Below are 18747 nucleotides of genomic sequence, written 5' to 3' on the forward strand. Positions count from 1 at the left end.
TCTGGGGTTGCGGCGCTCATCTCACTTTACTGGCCAAGGGAGCCGGCGTACAGCTTCCGGGTCATGTGGCCACCAGGACTAAGCCGCTTCTGGCGAACCAGAGCAGCGCACGGAAACGCTGTTTACCTTCCCGCCGGAGCGGTACCTATTTATCTACTTGCACTTTGACGTGCTTTCGAACTACTAGGTTGACAGGAGCAGGGATTGAGCAACGGGAGCTCACCCCGTCACGGGGATTCGAACTGCCGACCTTCTGGTCAGCAAGTCCTAGGCTCTGTGATTTAACCCACAGGGTCACCTGTGTTTAATAAGCAGCATATTAAACCCTTAAAGCCAAAAATGTTCCCTGGGAAGGCTCTACAGCAGTATTCCCCAACCTGGTGCCCTCCAGATGACCGTTGAGTGTTGTAGCTCAGGGATCAAGTTGGGCAAGAGTGCTTTAGGCATTTTACTAAGGAACTTGTCCTGCCCTCACCCATCCGCTTCCAGAGAAGTGTCTTCACTATCTGAATGTGCCTAGACTAGAGCATTGGGGCAGCTTTTGGCTCAGTTCTCTTCTGACTACAGTGGTAGCAACAGATCTGCAAAGTTTAGCTTGTTCCACTGCATCCATTTTCTCAGTGCCCAACCATCTCCCTAGGATCTGATGGAAGCGAGTAAGAGCCAGCATCATCCGTGTAGCCAAGCTGCTTCAGCCGAAACCTCCAGATAACTTATCCGAGCAGTTCATGGAGATGTTAAGAACCATGTCATTCAGAATAGAGTTCTGTGGAACCCCCTGGGGTAATACACCACCTCCTTTTATGTATGCACAAGGATTAGGTGGTGGAACACTCGCGTTTTGCATTCCTTCCTAAAATTGACTTTAGAAAGTCCTTATGGTACTTCTTGCCTTCTTCCCGGAACATAAAAACTGTAGGAATGGCTCGGCATACCTCAGGCCTTCATGGAGCCCCCCTTCTCTTTGGATAATAATTAATAATAATAATAATTTATTTATACCCCGCTCATCTGGCTGGGTTTCCCCAGTCACTCTGGGCGGCTTCCAATCGGATATTAAAAACAATACAGCTATTCAGGAAAGATACTAGTCTCTTGCTTAATAATAATAATAATAATAATTTATTATTTATACCCCGCCCATCTGGCTAGGTTTCCCCAGCCACTCTGGGCGGCTTCCAACAAAACACTAAAATACAATAACCTATTAAACATTAAAAACTGCCCTAAACAGGGCTGCCTTTAGATGTCTTCTAAAAGTTTGGTAGTTATTTTTCTCTTTGACATCTGGTGGGAGGGTGTTCCACAGGGCGGGTGCCACTACCGAGAAGGCCCTCTGCCTGGTTCCCTGTAACTTGGCTTCTCACAGGGAGGCAACCACCAGAAGGCCCTCGGAGCTGGACCTCAGTGTCCGGGCAGAACGATGGAGGTGGAGATGCTCCTTCAGGTATACAGGACCAAAGAAAGAACACCAAGAGTTTCCATGGAAGGTCTCACTTTGATACCAACTTTCACTCTTGTCTATGAATTAGCCATGCAGGGAGAGTGAAAAGGCTCATTCCCTGGCATCTCCAATTAGGGTGGGAAAGACTCATGGAAAGCCACTTACAGTACATGTAGACAGTCCTGAGCCAGATGGACCCAATGGTCTGAATAGGAGGAAGAAGAGGTAGAAGAAGAAGAAGAAGAAGAAGAAGAAGAAGAAGAAGAAGAAGAAGAAGAAGAAGAAGAAGAGTTTGGATTTGATATCCCGCCTTTCACTCCCTTTAAGGAGTCTCAAAGCGGCTAACATTCTCCTTTCCCTTCCTCCCCCACAACAAACACTCTGTGAGGTGAGTGGGGCTGAGAGACTTCAGAGAAGTGTGACTGGCCCAAGGTCACCCAGCAGCTGCATGTGGAGGAGCGGGGAAGCAAACCCCGTTCACCAGATTACGAGACTACCGCTCTTAACCACAACACCACACTGGCACACAGAAGAAGAAGAAGAAGAAGAAGAAGAAGAAGAAGAAGAAGAAGAAGAAGAAGAAGAAGAAGAAGAAGAAGAATTTATTATTTATATGTCGCCCACCTGACTGGGTTGCCCCAGCCACTCTGGGCAGCTTCCAACAAATCAAAACATTAAACCCAGTAAAACATCAAACATCAAAACTTCCTTATTTCACCTGTATTATTTGATAGTTTACAACTTGCCCTTTTCTGCCAGGTATTTCTTGCTTTTAAAATGCATGCGCTATTTGTAGTCTCGCCTCCAGGCCGGCATGTAAGTGACAGCGCTCTTCTCAAGGGCTCCCTAATTAGACCTCCGAAATGTTCCCAGAGGGTCTTCTGTGCAGGGATAGAACCCATCTGTGATGCTGCACAGACGTCCACTCCAGACCAGCAGTGACTAGTTAGCAATCTGTTTTTGCACTGAGTTTTCATGACGCTCCGACTGGACTGCTATATATACATAGAAGGCTTGATGGGCCAGAAATTATCCAGGCCTGGTGTGGCTTTGTCACTTGGGAACAGAGCACACCTTTATTTTTATATCTTTCCTTGAAAAATGAGTGTTTCTGTTACAATACTCAGGTGTATGCTTGCTGCCATAACATTAAGGCTGTATGTACTATATTGACGGTCCATTGCTTGTTCATTTTCCCCCCTCCAGGTGCACACGGCATGCAGAGATTTGTTTCCTCGCAAGTGTCCACTTGGCCAGTGCAAAGTATCCATCATTCCACCTACAGCACTGAACAGCATAGACTCTGATGGTATGCAGGTCCTTTAATATATTTCTTCGTGACATGCTTTGCAAATAAGATTGAGTGTAAAGACTTTGCACAAGGCAGTTGTGCTGATTGGGACCAGAGAGAGGATGGTGCTGCCTATTGCAATTTTATAAAGTCTACGAATAGGACCAGGGACTCTTCTCCTTGTGTTAGCTCAGCACAAGTACAGAATATTAAAATGATGCTGAGGTTCTCCGTCAACAGACATGCATACAGCTTTGCTTTCTCACCCAGCCACCATGGAATGCCCTGGCGAAACTGGGCAGTTCTTGAGATCTCTTTCCAATTATGCGCTCAGGTCCATTATTATTATTATTATTATTATTATTATTATTATTATTATTATTATTTATTTGTACCCCGCCCATCTGGCTGGGTTTCCCCAGCCACTCTGGGCAACTTCCAACAAAGATTTAAAAATACATTAAAATGTCACACATTAAAAACTTCCCTAAACAGGGCTGCCTTCAGATGTCTTCTAAATGTCAGGTAGTTGTTTATCTCTTTGACATCTGATGGGAGGGCGTTCCACAGGGTGGGCGCTACTACCGAGAAGGCCCTCTGCCTGGTTCCCTGTAACCTCACTTCTCGCAGTGAAGGAACCACCAGAAGGCCCTCAGCGCTGGACCTCAGTGTCTGGGCAGAACGATGGGGGTGGAGACGCTCCTTCAGGTATACTGGGCAGAGGCTGTTAAGAGCTTTAAAGGTCAGCACCAACGCCTTGAATTGTGCTTGGAAACATACTAGGAGCCAATGTAGGTCTTTCAGGACCGGTGTTATATGGTCTCGGCAGCCGCTCCCAGTCACCAGTCTAGTTGCCGCATTCTGGTCCATAGACAGAAAGGGAAAAAGAACAGAAAAAGGACAGTGAGTTGGATCCAGTGATCCAACTGGTATGTTTCTACTCACAGAAAGGGCACTCCATGCTAAGGAAGGGGGAGGATTTTTGCTCATTGCCCACCCCCATCTTCTCCAAAGAGCAGCTTGGGAAGGCCAAAAGATACAGACTTAAGAATAAGATGCTGACTATCTAGCCAGGGGGGACGTGGGTGGCGCTGTGGGTAAAACCTCAGTGCCTAGGACTTGCCGATCGCATGGTCGGCGTTTCGAATCCCCGCGGTGGGGTGAGCTCCTGTCGTTCGGTCCCAGCTCCTGCCCACCTAGCAGTTCGAAAGCACCCTTAAGTGCAAGCAGATAAATAGGTACCGCTTTATAGCGGGAAGGTAAACGGCGTTTCCGTGTGTGGCGCTGGTGCTGGCTCGCCAGAGCAGCTTTGTCACGCTGGCCACGTGACCCGGAAGTGTCTTCGGACAGCGCTGGCCCCCGGCCTCTTAAGCGAGATGGGCACGCAAGCCCAGAGTCGGTCACGACTGGCCCGTACGGGCAGGGGTACCTTTACCTTTACTTTATCTAGCCAGGACCATGAGGTGGGGTGATAGCGTCAGGTGGCAGATTTGCTCACCACCTGCCCACAGATCCGCCCACTGCTGCCACTGCCAGCTGCCTCTTTTTACTCCCTGTGACCGTAATAAATCAATTCATTCATTTATTCAGTCCCTGGGCTGCCTCACGAGGTGTGCATTTGTAATACTTATTGACACAAAGGGTAATCATGGCTCGTGTTCTTTTATTTAGGAGGAGTTTTAAGCTGAGAAAAACTGGCGGGCTTTCAGTTCAGGCAACAAATCTAAATATTTGCTAAAATTTTCAAGCCTCCCATTCATAGAGTGGGGAGCTGATTTTTCACGGAGTCTGCCTGCTACATTTTCATCTCCTCAGTCTGTTCTGGAGGATTGGAGGTTGAAGGGTATAAGAAGACGGCACAGGAAACTTCAGGGGGAAAGAGGAATCTGTGAAAATCATTTCTCTTCCTCTCTATTTAGTGGGCACATCATTCTGCAATTGGAAGAAAGCCATCCTTTCTTAACCACTTACAAACTCAACACTTGTTGTTATTTAGTCGTTTAGTCGTGTCCGACTCTTCGTGACCCCCTGGACCAGAGCACGCCAGGCACTCCTGTCTTCCACTGCCTCCCGCAGTTTGGTCAAACTCATGCTGGTAGCTTCGAGAACACTGTCCAGCCATCTCGTCCTCTGTCGTCCCCTTCTCCTTGGGCCCTCCATCTTTCCCAACATCAGGGTCTTTTCCAGGGAGTCTTCTCTTCTCATGAGGTGGCCAAAGTGTTGGAGTCTCAGCTTCAGGATCTGTCCTTCCAGTGAGCACCCAGGGCTGATTTCCTTAAGAATGGAGAGGTTTAATCTTCTTGTAGTCCATGGGACTCTCAAGAGTCTCCTTCAGCACCATAATTCAAAAGCATCCATTCTTCGGCGATCAGCCTTCTTTATGGTCCAGCTCTCACTTCCATACATCACTACTGGGAAAACCATAGCTTTAACTATACGGACCTTTAACTATACGGACTATAGCTTTAACTATACGGACCTTTGTTGGCAAGGTGATGTCTCTGCTTTTTAAGATGCTGTCTAGGTTTGTCATTGCTTTTCTCCCAAGAAGCAGGCATCTCTTGATTTCGCGGCTGCTGTCACTATCTGCAGTGATCATGGAGCCCAAGAAAGTAAAATCTTTCACTGCCTCCATTTCTTCCCCTTCTATTTGCCAGGAGGTGATGGGACCAGTGGCCATGATCTTCGTTTTTTGATGTTGAGCTTCAAACCATATTTTGTGCTCAACGCTACAGTACAATAAAAGCAACACAACCCTGCCCATGGACATGTAGTCTAAGTGACCCCCAAGTTTACTTGGGAATAAACGCAATAGCGTTTAATTCTGAGTAGACTGTGCTTTTAGTGGATTAGCTGAATCTTGAAGAATAAATGGGGGATGGCTGTCATTGGACTTTGTGTAGTACATTGCAAATATATGCATTACCTATTACGTTTTGAAGGCTTCACAATGCAGATGTTTCCAGCAGATGTTCACTTTCTGTTTGCAATTACAATTTAAAATTGATAGCTAAATTAGCAGAAATATCACCATTACTATATTGTAAGAAAATGACTCCCATCGTTAGGGCTGCCGGCCTATTGGCATATTTCAGAACATGCACGAATACCAAGCGGAATTATATATAATTCCTTACCCTTTTAGTGTCATAATTTGTGGGGGGGATAATAGGATTCATGAGCACTTGGGATCTCATAGGTCCATTATACACTTGGATTTAGTCATTCTTTCTTTAAATGGATTTTGGAATTTAGTCATGAACAGCTGAGCGTGTTGTATGTCCATTGAGACCTGAATGTGATTTTCATGGCAATAATGTCCATTAGCATGATTTAACAAGAGCTTTCTGCTCAGGTTGCTGGAGCTATTTAGATAATCACAATCTTTGGGAACTTTAATGAAGGTTAACAAAGGCTGTCTTCCCCATCTCTGGCTGCTTTTTGGTGCCAAAAACGGCTATTTAGTAGTTGCCAGAGGCTGGCATGGCTATACTTGTTTCCCAACATCCTTTGCTTTTTACTGGAAAGAAACCAGAAATAAAAATCTCCCTCTGCCCCCCCCCAATTGCTGAGTTTTCATCATGACCCAGATGACTTCTGAATTCAAAAACAACAAAAGGAGTTCTTTTAAAACAACAACAACGTCTTTCTAGTCTTAATCTGATGTGCACCAGATACAATCTTGCTTAAAATGTATATAGGAAGTGCAGTGTAAGCGATGGAAGTCAATCAATGAAGTTTTATTAGTATTTTCATATTGAGATATTTGTAGAATAAACTTGGGAGAAATTCTTCCAACTTTTCTTCTTCTTTTTCCCTCTTTATTTTTCTTTCTTTTCTTCTTTTTTCTCTTTTGTTCCTTTTTCATGTATATGTGCTTATTTGAAATATGCATGTATGTATTTGCAATATTTCGCTTATATTTTGTAACAATTATGTTAAATAAACAATAATTTTTTAAAAAAAAATGATGTGCACCACCACCCAGCTCAACAAAAGAGGTCCAAAATCAGTTGTCTAGAGGCATCTCTGGCACAGTGAGAGCGCAGGGAGTGGCTCTCCTAACTTCTCTATGCTTCTGCCACTGTCTGAACCCACAGCAAATCTGCAAGCTCTTCTTCGATACAAGAGCTAACAGAACAAAAGGTTGCCGCTCTTGCCTCTCAGATGCTTTGCAGTAGAGTAATTTACTTCTGTCTCACTTGTGGCTTTCACTTGTGCACTTACCCTGAACACTTTAATCAGCTAATTCCCAACCCTCCTATTGTCTTTAATTAGTATGGGGACAATTAGACCTTTTCAAAGTTGGAGCTAAGTGAGCATTGGCTTTTTAGAGTGGATACCGTATTTTTCGCTCTATAAGACGCACCAGACCACAAGACACACCTAGTTTTTGGAGGAGGAAAACAAGGGGGGAAAAATATTCTGAATCTCAGAAGCCAGAACAGCAGTGAAAGCAGCAATCCCTCTTGCTGTTCTGGCTTCTGGGATAGCTGCGCAGCCTGCATTCGCTCCATAAGACGCACACACATTTCCCTTCACTTTTTAGGAGGGAAAAAGTGAGTCCTATAGAGCAAAAAATACAGTATTTGTTTGTTTGTTTTGTCCGCTAAAGCAGTAGCTGGTGATCCTGTTGGAAGAATAGGAGTCACTTGGTTCCCTCAACCATATTCACGTCATTTTATTCCTTCCTTTGTTTACAGGATTCTGGAAAGCCACCTGTCCACCATCTTGTGCCAGTCCTCTGTTGGTTTTTGTCAATTCAAAGAGCGGAGACAATCAGGGTGTAAAATTTCTCCGACGATTCAAGCAGTCGCTAAATCCAGCTCAGGTGTTTGATCTAATGAATGGAGGGCCTCATTTAGGGTAAGGAGTTTTGTTTTCCACCCACTGTTATTCCTGGACAAGGTCATTGCAAAATTGGTGCATTTAAATCGAACTTTATTCTGCTAGAGTTCACCATACCAGGTGGAGTTGGTAGACAGCTGCCCTGGATACAGAATTGACCTGTGCCTTCATGGACAGCTGTAAGTCCAAAATGACTCCCAGGCTGCACACCTGGTCCTTCAGGGGCACAGTTACCCCATTCAGGACCAGGGAGTCCTCCACACCCGCCCGCCCCCTGTCCTCCCAAAACAGTGCTTCTGTCTTGTCAGGATTCAACCTCAATCCATTAGCCGCCGTCCAGGAATAGGAATCCTATTTTGAGGGGTTTGGCCTTGGAGCAGACCTCACTTTCATTGCAATAATGCAACCACCATATTTGGTTAGTACTTGTAGACCAATAACTGTTGGTTTGGATCTGTTATTTAGCAGTTTCTGCTAAATGCCAGAACTTTGAAAAAGGGGAAGCAATCAGTTTTTGCCACCTGAATTATTTTTTTTAAAGCAACAAGTTATTTCCCATAAAATTTCCAGAAGGATAGACGTGATTTCAGGAAAATCAATTGAAGACAAACAGATTTGTAATGGCAGTTTTGTGGGCTTGAGTCCACGAAAACTTGTGTTAATCACAAATACTTAAGTCTTTAGCGCTCTTGCTTGTTCCCCTCTTCTGAAAATCTGCATAATTTCTTGTCAACAGCTAACACTGTCATTGTTGTGAGTGTTTATATTGTATCTCCTTGTGGGTTTGAACACAGACAATGCATTCTCTTTCAGTCTACGATTATTTCAGAAGTTTGACAATTTCCGAATCCTAGTGTGTGGAGGAGATGGAAGTGTTGGCTGGGTATTGTCTGAAATTGATAAACTCAACTTACACAAACAGGCAAGTATCAGTTTCTTCTTATTGAGGAGGAAAGAAAGAGTGAGGTGGGTTTTTAAGAAACTAGAAAATAAAACAAAAGTGAAGAAAAACAAAACCCCACAAATATTGATCTGTAAGTTGACTTTAAACAGAATATTTCTTATTTCGTTTAGTGTCATTTGGGAGTGCTACCCCTGGGTACAGGAAATGACCTTGCCCGTGTCCTTGGCTGGGGAGGGTCTTGTGATGACGACACACAGCTTCCTCAAATTTTGGAAAAGCTGGAACGAGCTAGCACCAAAATGTTAGACAGGTAAGTAAGCACCTCTTTACCGTTCCCCCACCCCAATTAATTTTATTCATAAGCAGTGCCGGATTTACATGTAAACTAAACAAGCTATAGCTTAGGGCCCCACTCTCTTGGGGGCCCCCAAAAAAATAAAAGGGAAAAAAACCTGGATGTACATTTCCAAAATATAAGATAAAAAACAAATAAAATAAAACCTACATACAGCAACAGTGTCTTGTGTTTTGTAGGCTCCTATGGTGTAAGTAATGGGCCCCACCTGCTAGCCTGCTCCCTAAAATATCACTCGTTTGCTCATTTCTATATATAGGGTGCCTACATTCTTCATGGCCAAATGGCTTTAGATACCTATTAGGTCCATAAATTACCATATAGCATATATTCAACACAAAAAACGGTGACAACTTGCTGTTGACAAAGGACCCCATTACCTTCAGTAGCTTTGGGCCTCATCAAACCTAAATCCGGCCCTGTTCATAAGGGTTGAATTACCTTTTGAGTGACTATTTCTTCTTCTTCCAATGCGAATACGAATTGATTTTGCTGTGCAAATTTGGTCCTTTGCATGTCGTTTGATCACCTGGCACTTTTTTTCAGGTGGAGCATAATGTCTTACGAATTGAAACTGCCATCAAAGCAGTCTATTCTTCCTGTTACGCCAGAAGAGGAGTCTGAGGAATGTCAGGTGAATATAGGTTTTGGGATGTGATTAAATTGTAGAGCTGGAGAAAATGAAATATAATTAACAAATCAATCCTAGGCATGTCTACTCAGAGGTAAAATCCCACTGCGTTCACCAGGGCTTAATTTCAGATAAGTCTGCAAAGGACTGCATAAAAAAACTAGGGTGGTGGTAGAAACATTTTAGCTGAAGCTTGAGATCAGGCTCGTATGTTGCAGCTTATTTCAATAGAGTTTTGTTTAAAAATTACATTGGTGTAACATGGCGAGTCCCCGCGCACTGCGCTAAACTGGTGCAGCGCGGTGCAGGGACTCACTTCGGCAGTGCCGGAAATCACGTCTGTGCAGACACAGATGTCAAAAATCGTGTCTGCACAGACGCCAGAAATCGCAGCCATGCGTGCTCATGTGCACGCGTGTAATCTGCCCCACGGAGGGATCTCCGCTGGAGTGAACCGGCCCAGGTGAGGTAAACCTTGCCACCCCTGGTTTAACCACTACCTATACAATGCCGGCTTTCCATTTGTTGCAAAAAGACTCTCCTCCCTGGAAGAGAGGGGAGTGGTTGTGGGCGGGAGCCCGAGTTCTGCCCCTGGCCGGGGGCCTTAGCCCCCGCCCCTCCTCACCTGGCTGGCGCCCACGCCCACCGGAGGCAGCCAACCAGGTGTCTCCGGGGGGCGTGTTTAGCAGCTTAATGCTGCGGCTCCAGCTCCGCCTCCTCCTCAGTCGTCATCGTCCCGCAGCGAGTCATCAGCTAGGAGAGTCATCACAGAGAAGAGCCATGAGGTTTGGAGTCGGGGGTGTGTGTGTGTGGTTCCTTGCATGCCTTTTAACTTTAAGAGGCTTGCGTGCGCTCATTGCTTTACTGTGGGAGCCAGAAAGCCCTGGCAAAGGTTTGTAGTGCCACCTGGTGTCTTGCTGACCCAGTGACCAGCATGTCTGTGCCTTACCATGTATTGGGATTGTATTGACCTTAAATGGAGTTGTGTTTCCTCTGGGCAGTGATGACCCTATATGGTGTGGGTGGGTTTAAGCCCTGGCCGGATGAGGTAACATGAGACACTGGCAAGCAGCCATGCGGCTGGAGAGAACAAAGGGTAATAAAGTGACCGGACTGGAGAGGAGAAGATGTGTGGAAAGAGCTGCCCCTCAGTCCAAGGAAAAATACTAGCTCTCTGCGTCTTTATTTTATGCTAAAATAAGCGCCATTTGTAACGGCTGGCCCGACACTTTACTGCTTTGAAAAACCCAGGCATCCAGGTTTGCCTTGCTGAGTTCTCTTTTCCGTGTAAAAACCTACATTTAACCTTCTATTTCCCCCCACTCCTGGTGCTTGATTTGTTTGTGCCCAGCACGTGCCCCCAGCGAGGTCTGAGTGTGAGTGTGGCTCCATCTTTCTTTCTCCCTCGTCTCCTCGCTTTCCTTCCATTTTGGCCACGATGCTTGTATGTTTTCCCCTCTATTGCCCTTGCCTGTCCAATTGCATGGCTGGTCTGGGTGACTGAGTGGGTTTGCCTTACATTTAATTTGTTGGCCAGGGTCCATTTGTTGCAAAAACAAAGGCTGCTTATTTGAAGTTTCTGTCAGTTCATTTTGAGAAAGTCTACAATACAACCAAGTATTAGAATCGGACTGTAATCTGAAGACCTCCCATAATCCTCAATTGCTCAGTAGTTTGACTGATTAAATCATTTCAAACAAACAAACAAACAAACAAACAATTGCATACATTGTTTGCAATGTATGCATACATAGGCAGGTATTAAGTGTTCGGAATTAAACACACACTCTCTCTCTCTCTCTCTTTCATTTTTTATTTACATAGCTCTATGGGGTTTCATCTATGAATCTATGGAATAGTCTTAGGTGATCATAATATAATCATAAAATTGATCTATTACATTGTTCTGTCTATTAATAGAACAGTATTAAAATAATAAGTGCTAATACCTCAAATTGAGATTAGCTTTTCTCAGCATGGTAGAAACTTCATCAGATAGGCAGGAACGCTTGGTGCTGACGGAATCATCAGAGGGTGTGACATTGAATTCCTCCTCTGCCTATGCCTCACTAGATTGTGGCTTTCATATTTTTTTAAACCGATCTATTATAATTTTTCCTAGTTCACCATTTTATGTTGGAGTTAAGACTGAGAGCGTTCTTAGGCTAAGAAAATCAATAACCACAGATACATCTAGCATTACTGTATAGAAGGCATTTTTGGTGGATGCAGAAAGGGATGTTCCTGTGTGAGATTTGTTTTTTTACTTCAGCACAATCACAGGTAGAACATGAATAATTATTTCTTAATTTTTAGATGTCTATGTATGAAGATTCAGTTGCTGCTCATCTGGCTAAGATCCTTGATTCTGATCAGCACTCTGTTGTCATATCATCGGCCAAGTAAGTTAAAAAAAACACGTGCACATCACAATATAGCGTAGAGCAGTTTTGTGTTGCATCTTTTTTAATATGCATGCATGCAAGCATGAACGTTTACTTGCACACTCAAATTTGGATTCTTGCCTGATTCAGATGTTACATGCTGCAGGCGCGAGAGCAAAGTTATGGCTCCGCAACGCTTCAGGGTGGAAGTGGAATTGTGATTTCTGCTTGTGGCAGAGTGCTTGTACAACAATGCTTCACAACAAGCAGTGATGAACCTCAGCTGACAAAAGAATGTCAGGCTCATTAGAACTGTGGGTTAAACCACAGAGCCTAGAACTTGCCGATCAGAAGGTCGGTGGTTCGAATCCCTGCGACGGGGTGAGCTCCCGTTGCTCTGTCCCTGCTCCTGCCAACCTAGCAGTTTGAAAGCATGTCAAAGTGCAAGTAAATAAATAGGTACCACTCCGGCGGGAAGTTAAATGGCATTTCCGTGCACTGCTCTGGTTTGCCAGAAGTGGCTTAGGCATGCTGGCCACATGACCCGGAAGCTGTACGCCGGCTCCCTCGGCCAATAAAGCGAGATGAGCGCCGCAACCCCAGAGTCGGGCACGACTGGACCTAATGGTCAGGGGTCCCTTTACCTTTATGCCCCAAAGAGGATTCCTTAGGCTTCAGTTGTATACAGTTGTGGTTCCAGCATCACCTACTGATCTTGAGTTTCACCTTTTCTTTATTCTCTTCCACACACACCCACACACACACACACCCTGCCCCTAAGTCTCATGCTGCCACTGTGCAGTGAGAAGGGGCATTTGAGAAGGTGGCAGTGTCTGGAGTCTTCCCTTTGCTCATTCTTGTGTAGTGTCCTTGTGAAGACAAAGGAACCCCTTCACTCCTCTCCCTGGCTCCCCACCACAAGGGGTCCGGCCGCAAGAAATATGGCAAGAAGATAAGGGACCAAGAACCCAGATGCGCATGGGCTGTGAAGTCTCAGGGCCGTTGCTTGTGTGATAGAAAATGCATGGCTGTTAGGCTCTAAATGGATGTTCATTGGGAACAGTGAAACTATATTACTGCCTCAAACAGAATTGATATTCCAACATCACCACTTCCCTTTCTCTTTGCCTTGGCGTTTCTGTCTCTTTCATAAAAGGATATTGTGTGAAACTGTAAAAGGCTTTGTGGCTAAAATAGGAAAGAGCTGTGACAGACCCATGGAGAACACAGAAGCTGATGCTATGGCCATTAAAGTAAGAATTAAGCTTTCCTTCCTTAAAAAAAACCCTCACTTCAAATGTATCCGTGTTAGAAATTTCCCAGTGTTAAGCTTTGCTTCTTTGTATAAATTCTCAAAATGATTTTAGTAAAACACTTTTTAGTAAACTCTTGAGTGAAGTCAAGAATTGGTTAAATCTGTATTGTATTTTAAATTGGTTTTACTTTTGGTTTTCCTAAGTTTCCTTGTGAAGTTCATTCGGTAGGCAGAGTAAACATTTTTACCCCAAGTTCTAAAACAGCTTTAATGAATACCGATGTTGTACAGTTTATTATGTCTGTGCCCTGCCTTTGGCCTCCTAGAATGCAACAACAACAACAATGACTGGAGATCCATATTCTTCATGACAGAAAATTTATGAAGGGAAAGAGAGCAGGAAATATCAAAGCTCCTAATAGGCAGCCTTTTGGATGCCTTAGCAAAGTCCCAATATGGAGGGACCAGTTGTATGGGGCAAGACAAGCTGGAGGCCATGCCGTCAAAGGGGACACTTGGTTACTCTTTGGGCAGTGACAGAAAAGCAGAAAGCGTTAATCAGCTGGCTGGGGGAGCCTGAAGACCAAACGGCTGTGTAGTCTAGACCTAGGCTTCTCTCCTAACAGAAGCCCCGCTTCTGGTAACAGGAGAACCTTCCTTTAAACCAGGGGATAGGACTGGGAAGTGTGCATGCGTGTGGCACCCTGTATGTGCAGACACTGTTTATGCTGCGTGTTCACATCCTGAATGGAATGTAAGATGCGACGGCGTGTCTGCTCGTGCGTGGGTCGCGTTTTGCCGCTTCTGCGCATGCGCGTGACGTCATTTTGAGTATCTGTGCATGCGTGAGCGGTGAAACCCGTAAGTAACGTGCTCTGTTACTTCCGGGTTGCTGCGGAGCGCAACCCAAACACGCTCAACCTGAAGCACATTCAACCTGAGGTATGACTTTTCGAGCCTAAAGGATGCATTGACCGTTGGGTCAGCTCTACAAGGGCCTTACGCCAGCACTCATACCACAACAGATGTACTCACACACAGACCCACACAGAAACACACACACAGCATAAACAGTGTCCACACATACAGGGTGCCACACGCACGCACGCACACTTCTCAGTCCTACCCACACTGGGTGACTATGGTTTCAGGAGTGGCTCCCGCATAAGTGTATTTTCACACACACCCCGACTCTAGATAGTTGGGTTTCTGGAGGGTTTCAGCAATGGTTCCTGCAGCCACCATTGACGGCTGGTCAGTGTCCTCTGAGAAGCTCTGATTCTTCACCATTGGTCAGGAAACATCTTGGAGTCAGAGCCCTCTTTCTGGACCACTCCAATTCAAAATGGCGGTGGTTCGCTCAGTGATGCTGCAGAAGCCAATGACGTTGCTTCCAAAAAACATTGCTTTGAGGTGTCCCATCCAAAGAAGATTGGCAAGTTAGACTAATGGACTATGCTGAAATGGCAAAATTGACGATAAAATTAAGAGGAAGAGATGGCAATGAATTTAAGGAATAGTGGAAGGTGTTTATTGCATATATACAGAAGCAATGTACACAGGTTAATACATTAGCAGGGTTTTAAGTTTACTTGTGATTTTACAATGAATGGCTAATAGGTGGTTTAAATATGTTATAAATTTAACATTGGACATGCAGCATGTTGAGAAATAATGGAACCAGGGAAGGGATTAGAGGGAAGTCAGTTTGTTTTGTTTTGTTTTTGTATTGTTGTCGTTTTCTTATTTTTGGAAAACCAATAAAATATTATTAAAACAAAACAAAACAAAAAACATTGCTTTAAAAATGAGAAAACCGTAGTAAAATCATTGACATTCGTCAGGGAGCTGGTGGGCTACTTTATTGTCAAAACAATTGCTTTGTGTTTATTTAGCCTTACGTATGAATGCGCATTTCTTTTTTGTGTGTATTTCTTTCCCTTTGTCTGTGACGTTGTTAGTGTTCAGAGCTGAATGAGAAGCTCAACCTGTTGCTTCAGGCCCTTCACTCTGAAGCCCAGGCTGTCCCTGTGTTGCCACGAAGCACTTCCCCCATTGCAGAGGAAGCGGCTGAAGAGTCATCAAGCGAAGAGTCTCTGTCCGATGCCAAGGAGCCGCTGACAGAGAGCAACAGAACATCTGTCCCACACCAGATCTTCAAGCCCCGAGAACAGCTCATGCTCAGAGCAAATAGTCTGAAGAAGGCTCTGAGGCAAATTATTGAGCAAGCAGAAAAAGGTGTGCTTCTGGAAGACAGTCTTGCTTATTAACTTAACTTGTGACACTTAAAAAAAAAAATCCCACTTACTACAACACTAACTACTTGTACAGTGGTACCTCAGGTTACATACGCTTCAGGTTACAGACTCCACTAACCCAGAAATAGTGCTTCAGGTTAAGAACATTGCTTCAGGATAAGAACAGAAATTGTGCTCCGGCAGCGCGGTAGCAGCAGGAGGCTCCACTAGCTAAAGTGGTGCTTCAGGTTAAGAACAGTTTCAGGTTAAGTACGGACCTCTGGAACGAATTAAGTACTTAACCTGAGGTACCACTGTATGTTTGATTTTTTGTTGTTGCACTTATAACACAAATAAAGTATCAAACAGAATGAGGAGGGAGTACTCAGGTCTCAGTTGCATGGCAAACTACTATTTAGTCGCAAATGCCTCTTCTTTGGGAAAGGTGTTTGAGAGGGTGGTGTCAGTTCAGATGCAGAAACTTTGAGAGGAAACTATTGCAGATGCCTTCTGAAAATTTAATAGTGCTTTGCTTATCTCTCTTTTACTGAGAGGGAGTACAATAATACAGTGGTACCTCAGGATGCGAATGGAATCCATTCCGGAGCCCCGTTCGCATCCTGAACGCAACGTAAGACGTGGCGGCGCATCTGCATGTGCGCGGGTCGCGTTTTGCCGCTTCCGTGCATATGTGTCACGTCATTTTGAGCGTCTGCGCATGCGCGAGAGGTGAAACCTGGAAGTAACGTGCTCCATTACTTCCAGGTTGCTGCGGAGCGCAACTAGAACGCGCTCAACCTGAAGCACATTCAACCCGACGTATGACTGTAATAGTAAATGCACATGAAAAGAATGCACAAATTTCCCATAGTATTTTCCAGTAAAAACCAAATGTGTATTCCACCTTAACATTCAGGAGATATTATTGGGAGTCTAGCAGTACATTTCCTTTATATTTTTTACTTGCAGACTTAACTCTTATTTAGTGATACACGATAGATTTCAGAAATTTGAATAATAATACGGACACGTGCTTGCCTGGTCTTGTAGTTGTAGATGAGCAGAATGCCCATTCGGAAGTGCAAATAAATCAGTCGTCGGTGAAGTATAGTAAGGAACTGGATGAATCCAAAGAAGAAGATACAAAGGAATCTGAAGCGCACCCAGGTCAGTAGCCAAAAAAGTAGCAATGGCTTAAGGATTCTAAATAAGTCTGCAATGAGTCTTTTTCAGTAAGGCTTACGCAGGGAGAGAAGTTCATACTTCCATACTTAAGTCCAAGCTCTGTTTGTTCTTTCTCTGTGGAGTTCCCACTCCTCTTTTATCTTAGCCCAAGTATGTGCATGAATATTCTTGATGGAAGCCCCAAGACTCTAGGGCCTCGTATAGAAGATGTCCTTCGCTCAGGCTCTTTCCATCTCATTCATCAGCTGGAACCTTCAGCGGGATAAACCAATTGCTATTCACCCCCTTGCTTTCCTTCCCGCCTTTCCCCCACTGCCCATTTATTTAAACCTCAACAAACAATACACAGGGCAGTGATATAAAAGCCAAATGCAAAGGCACGCAAAAATATATCACCAAGCGTGACTGCTCCACAATAAACAAGCAAACTACTAAATCGCAGGCAGAGCCTTTTTCTAATAAAGAAAACGTACACGTATGGCTTATTTATTCATTTTATAGGTAAAAAACTCGATTTATTTCTACTTAGGGATATGTATATATTTCTGTCTCTCTGAATAGTTAAAACTGCCCCCAAATCTCCAGTTGGACGCAGAAGTCGCATTCCTTCACATGCAAGTTCTTTTTCAGCAACAACCTGCACAGCCAGCAAAGAAAACCTTCCAGTACTGAATACGAGGATAATTTGCCCAGGTAACAAGGATTTTAAAATTCTCTAGTCCATTGCCTTGAGTTTCCAAAAATATACTAGTGTAGTTTTTCTAAGGACCTGTCAAAAGAAGCTTGGTTGTTAACATCTTTCTCCCATTTTTAACAGAGCTTACACATTGCTCAGGGACGCGGGTGGCACTGTGGGTTAAACCACAGAGCCTAGGACTTGCCGATCAGAAGGTTGGCGGTTCTAATCCCCGCGACGGGGTGAGCTCCCGTTGCTCGGTCCTGGCTCCTGCCAATCTAGCAGTTCGAAAGCCCGTCAAGTGCAAGTAGATAAATAGGTACCGCTCCAGCGGGAAGGTAAACGGTGTTTCCATGTGTTGCTCTGGTTCGCCAGAAGTGGCTTAGTCATGCTGGACACATGACCCGGAAGCTCCCTCGGCCAATAAAGCGAGATGAGCGCCGCAACCCAGAGTCGGTCACAACTGGGCCTAATGGTCAGGGGTCCCTTCACCTTTACACATTGCTCAAGCCTGAGACTTCAAGCTATGACTTTGAGATATGGAGTTCACCTGGAGTCTTAAAATAATAGAATCAAAGAACTGTAGAGTTGGAAGGGACCCAAGGGTCATCTAGTCCAACCCCCTGCAGAAAGGAAACTCTGAAATGATGGCCCAGAGAGGTTGAGGATGGAAAAATAGCGGGGGCTGGTATAGTTTTGCTGCTGCCCATCTTCCACAGATCCCATTTCTCCCCAGGTCCTTTTATTTCCAATGTTTCCCGTAGAAAAATGAACACCCTGAAAAACATTCAAAACTAAAACAACCTCATATGAAACATTTCCACTTTTAGAATGAGTGAAATGCTTTTCAGGGTAATGTTTTAGCTACCCACTTCTCGTCCTCCCTCAAAATGATTTCTAATAGCTAAGATAAAACTACAGTATTGGCTAATTATAACATGGATTTTCCTGTTTTCCCATCAGGTCTAAGAGCAGGTCTGGCGGCTTCTATTGCAGGGAGTTCTATTATCAGCAAAATGTTACTAGCCAACATTGATCCATTTGGTGCTACGCCGTTTATTGATCCTGATCCAGAATCACTGTAAGAAGGAAAATATGTTTTGCTTAATCCTTATAGTTTTCTGTTTCACATTTACTTGGCAAAGCCACTTCCGGCCTGCCCAGGAGGTGGGGTTGCGGGCTTCACGCCCACCCCACATGAGCGGGGGCTGGTCGCAGCCCCCGCGAGAGCAGGGGAATCCTGGTCGGGTCTGCCCCCCCCAGCCAGCCAATCAGCTGGCTGGCTGGGGGGGGCATGGCCTGCCCTATTTAGGGCCGGCACGGAGCGGGCTCACCCTCTTTTCGCCGGCTCGCCCCCACGTTTTCCCACCCTCCCTCCCTTTAACTAGGCTTAGGTAGGTCTTTGACTTTGCTATGGACTTCGGTCTGTCGCCGCAAGGGGCATGGTAGGAATTTTTTCCCAATTGGCGATTTCTGGCCTTTGGTTTTTCGCCTACCTCGTAGCAACTCGTCACAACTTCTCGGCATTGGCGGTAGG

The 18747-nt window shown here is 44.8% G+C and overlaps 1 protein-coding gene across 1 annotated transcript in view; it reads left to right on the forward strand.

The window, feature by feature from the left end:
* Nucleotides 1–18747, forward strand: part of DGKH (diacylglycerol kinase eta) — a 99617-nt gene that overhangs the window by 55264 nt on the left and 25606 nt on the right. The window contains exons 8-18 of the mRNA XM_053397258.1: nt 2651–2753; nt 7439–7601; nt 8397–8505; nt 8658–8797; nt 9389–9476; nt 11790–11875; nt 13014–13110; nt 15074–15350; nt 16400–16516; nt 17096–17227; nt 18174–18291. Of these exons, the coding sequence (XP_053253233.1) occupies nt 2651–2753; nt 7439–7601; nt 8397–8505; nt 8658–8797; nt 9389–9476; nt 11790–11875; nt 13014–13110; nt 15074–15350; nt 16400–16516; nt 17096–17227; nt 18174–18291 (1430 nt within the window). The remainder of the gene's footprint in view (nt 1–2650; nt 2754–7438; nt 7602–8396; nt 8506–8657; nt 8798–9388; nt 9477–11789; nt 11876–13013; nt 13111–15073; nt 15351–16399; nt 16517–17095; nt 17228–18173; nt 18292–18747) is intronic.

Source organism: Podarcis raffonei, chromosome 7 (assembly GCF_027172205.1).
Source record: "Podarcis raffonei isolate rPodRaf1 chromosome 7, rPodRaf1.pri, whole genome shotgun sequence".
NCBI classification, from domain to species: Eukaryota; Metazoa; Chordata; class Lepidosauria; order Squamata; family Lacertidae; genus Podarcis; species Podarcis raffonei.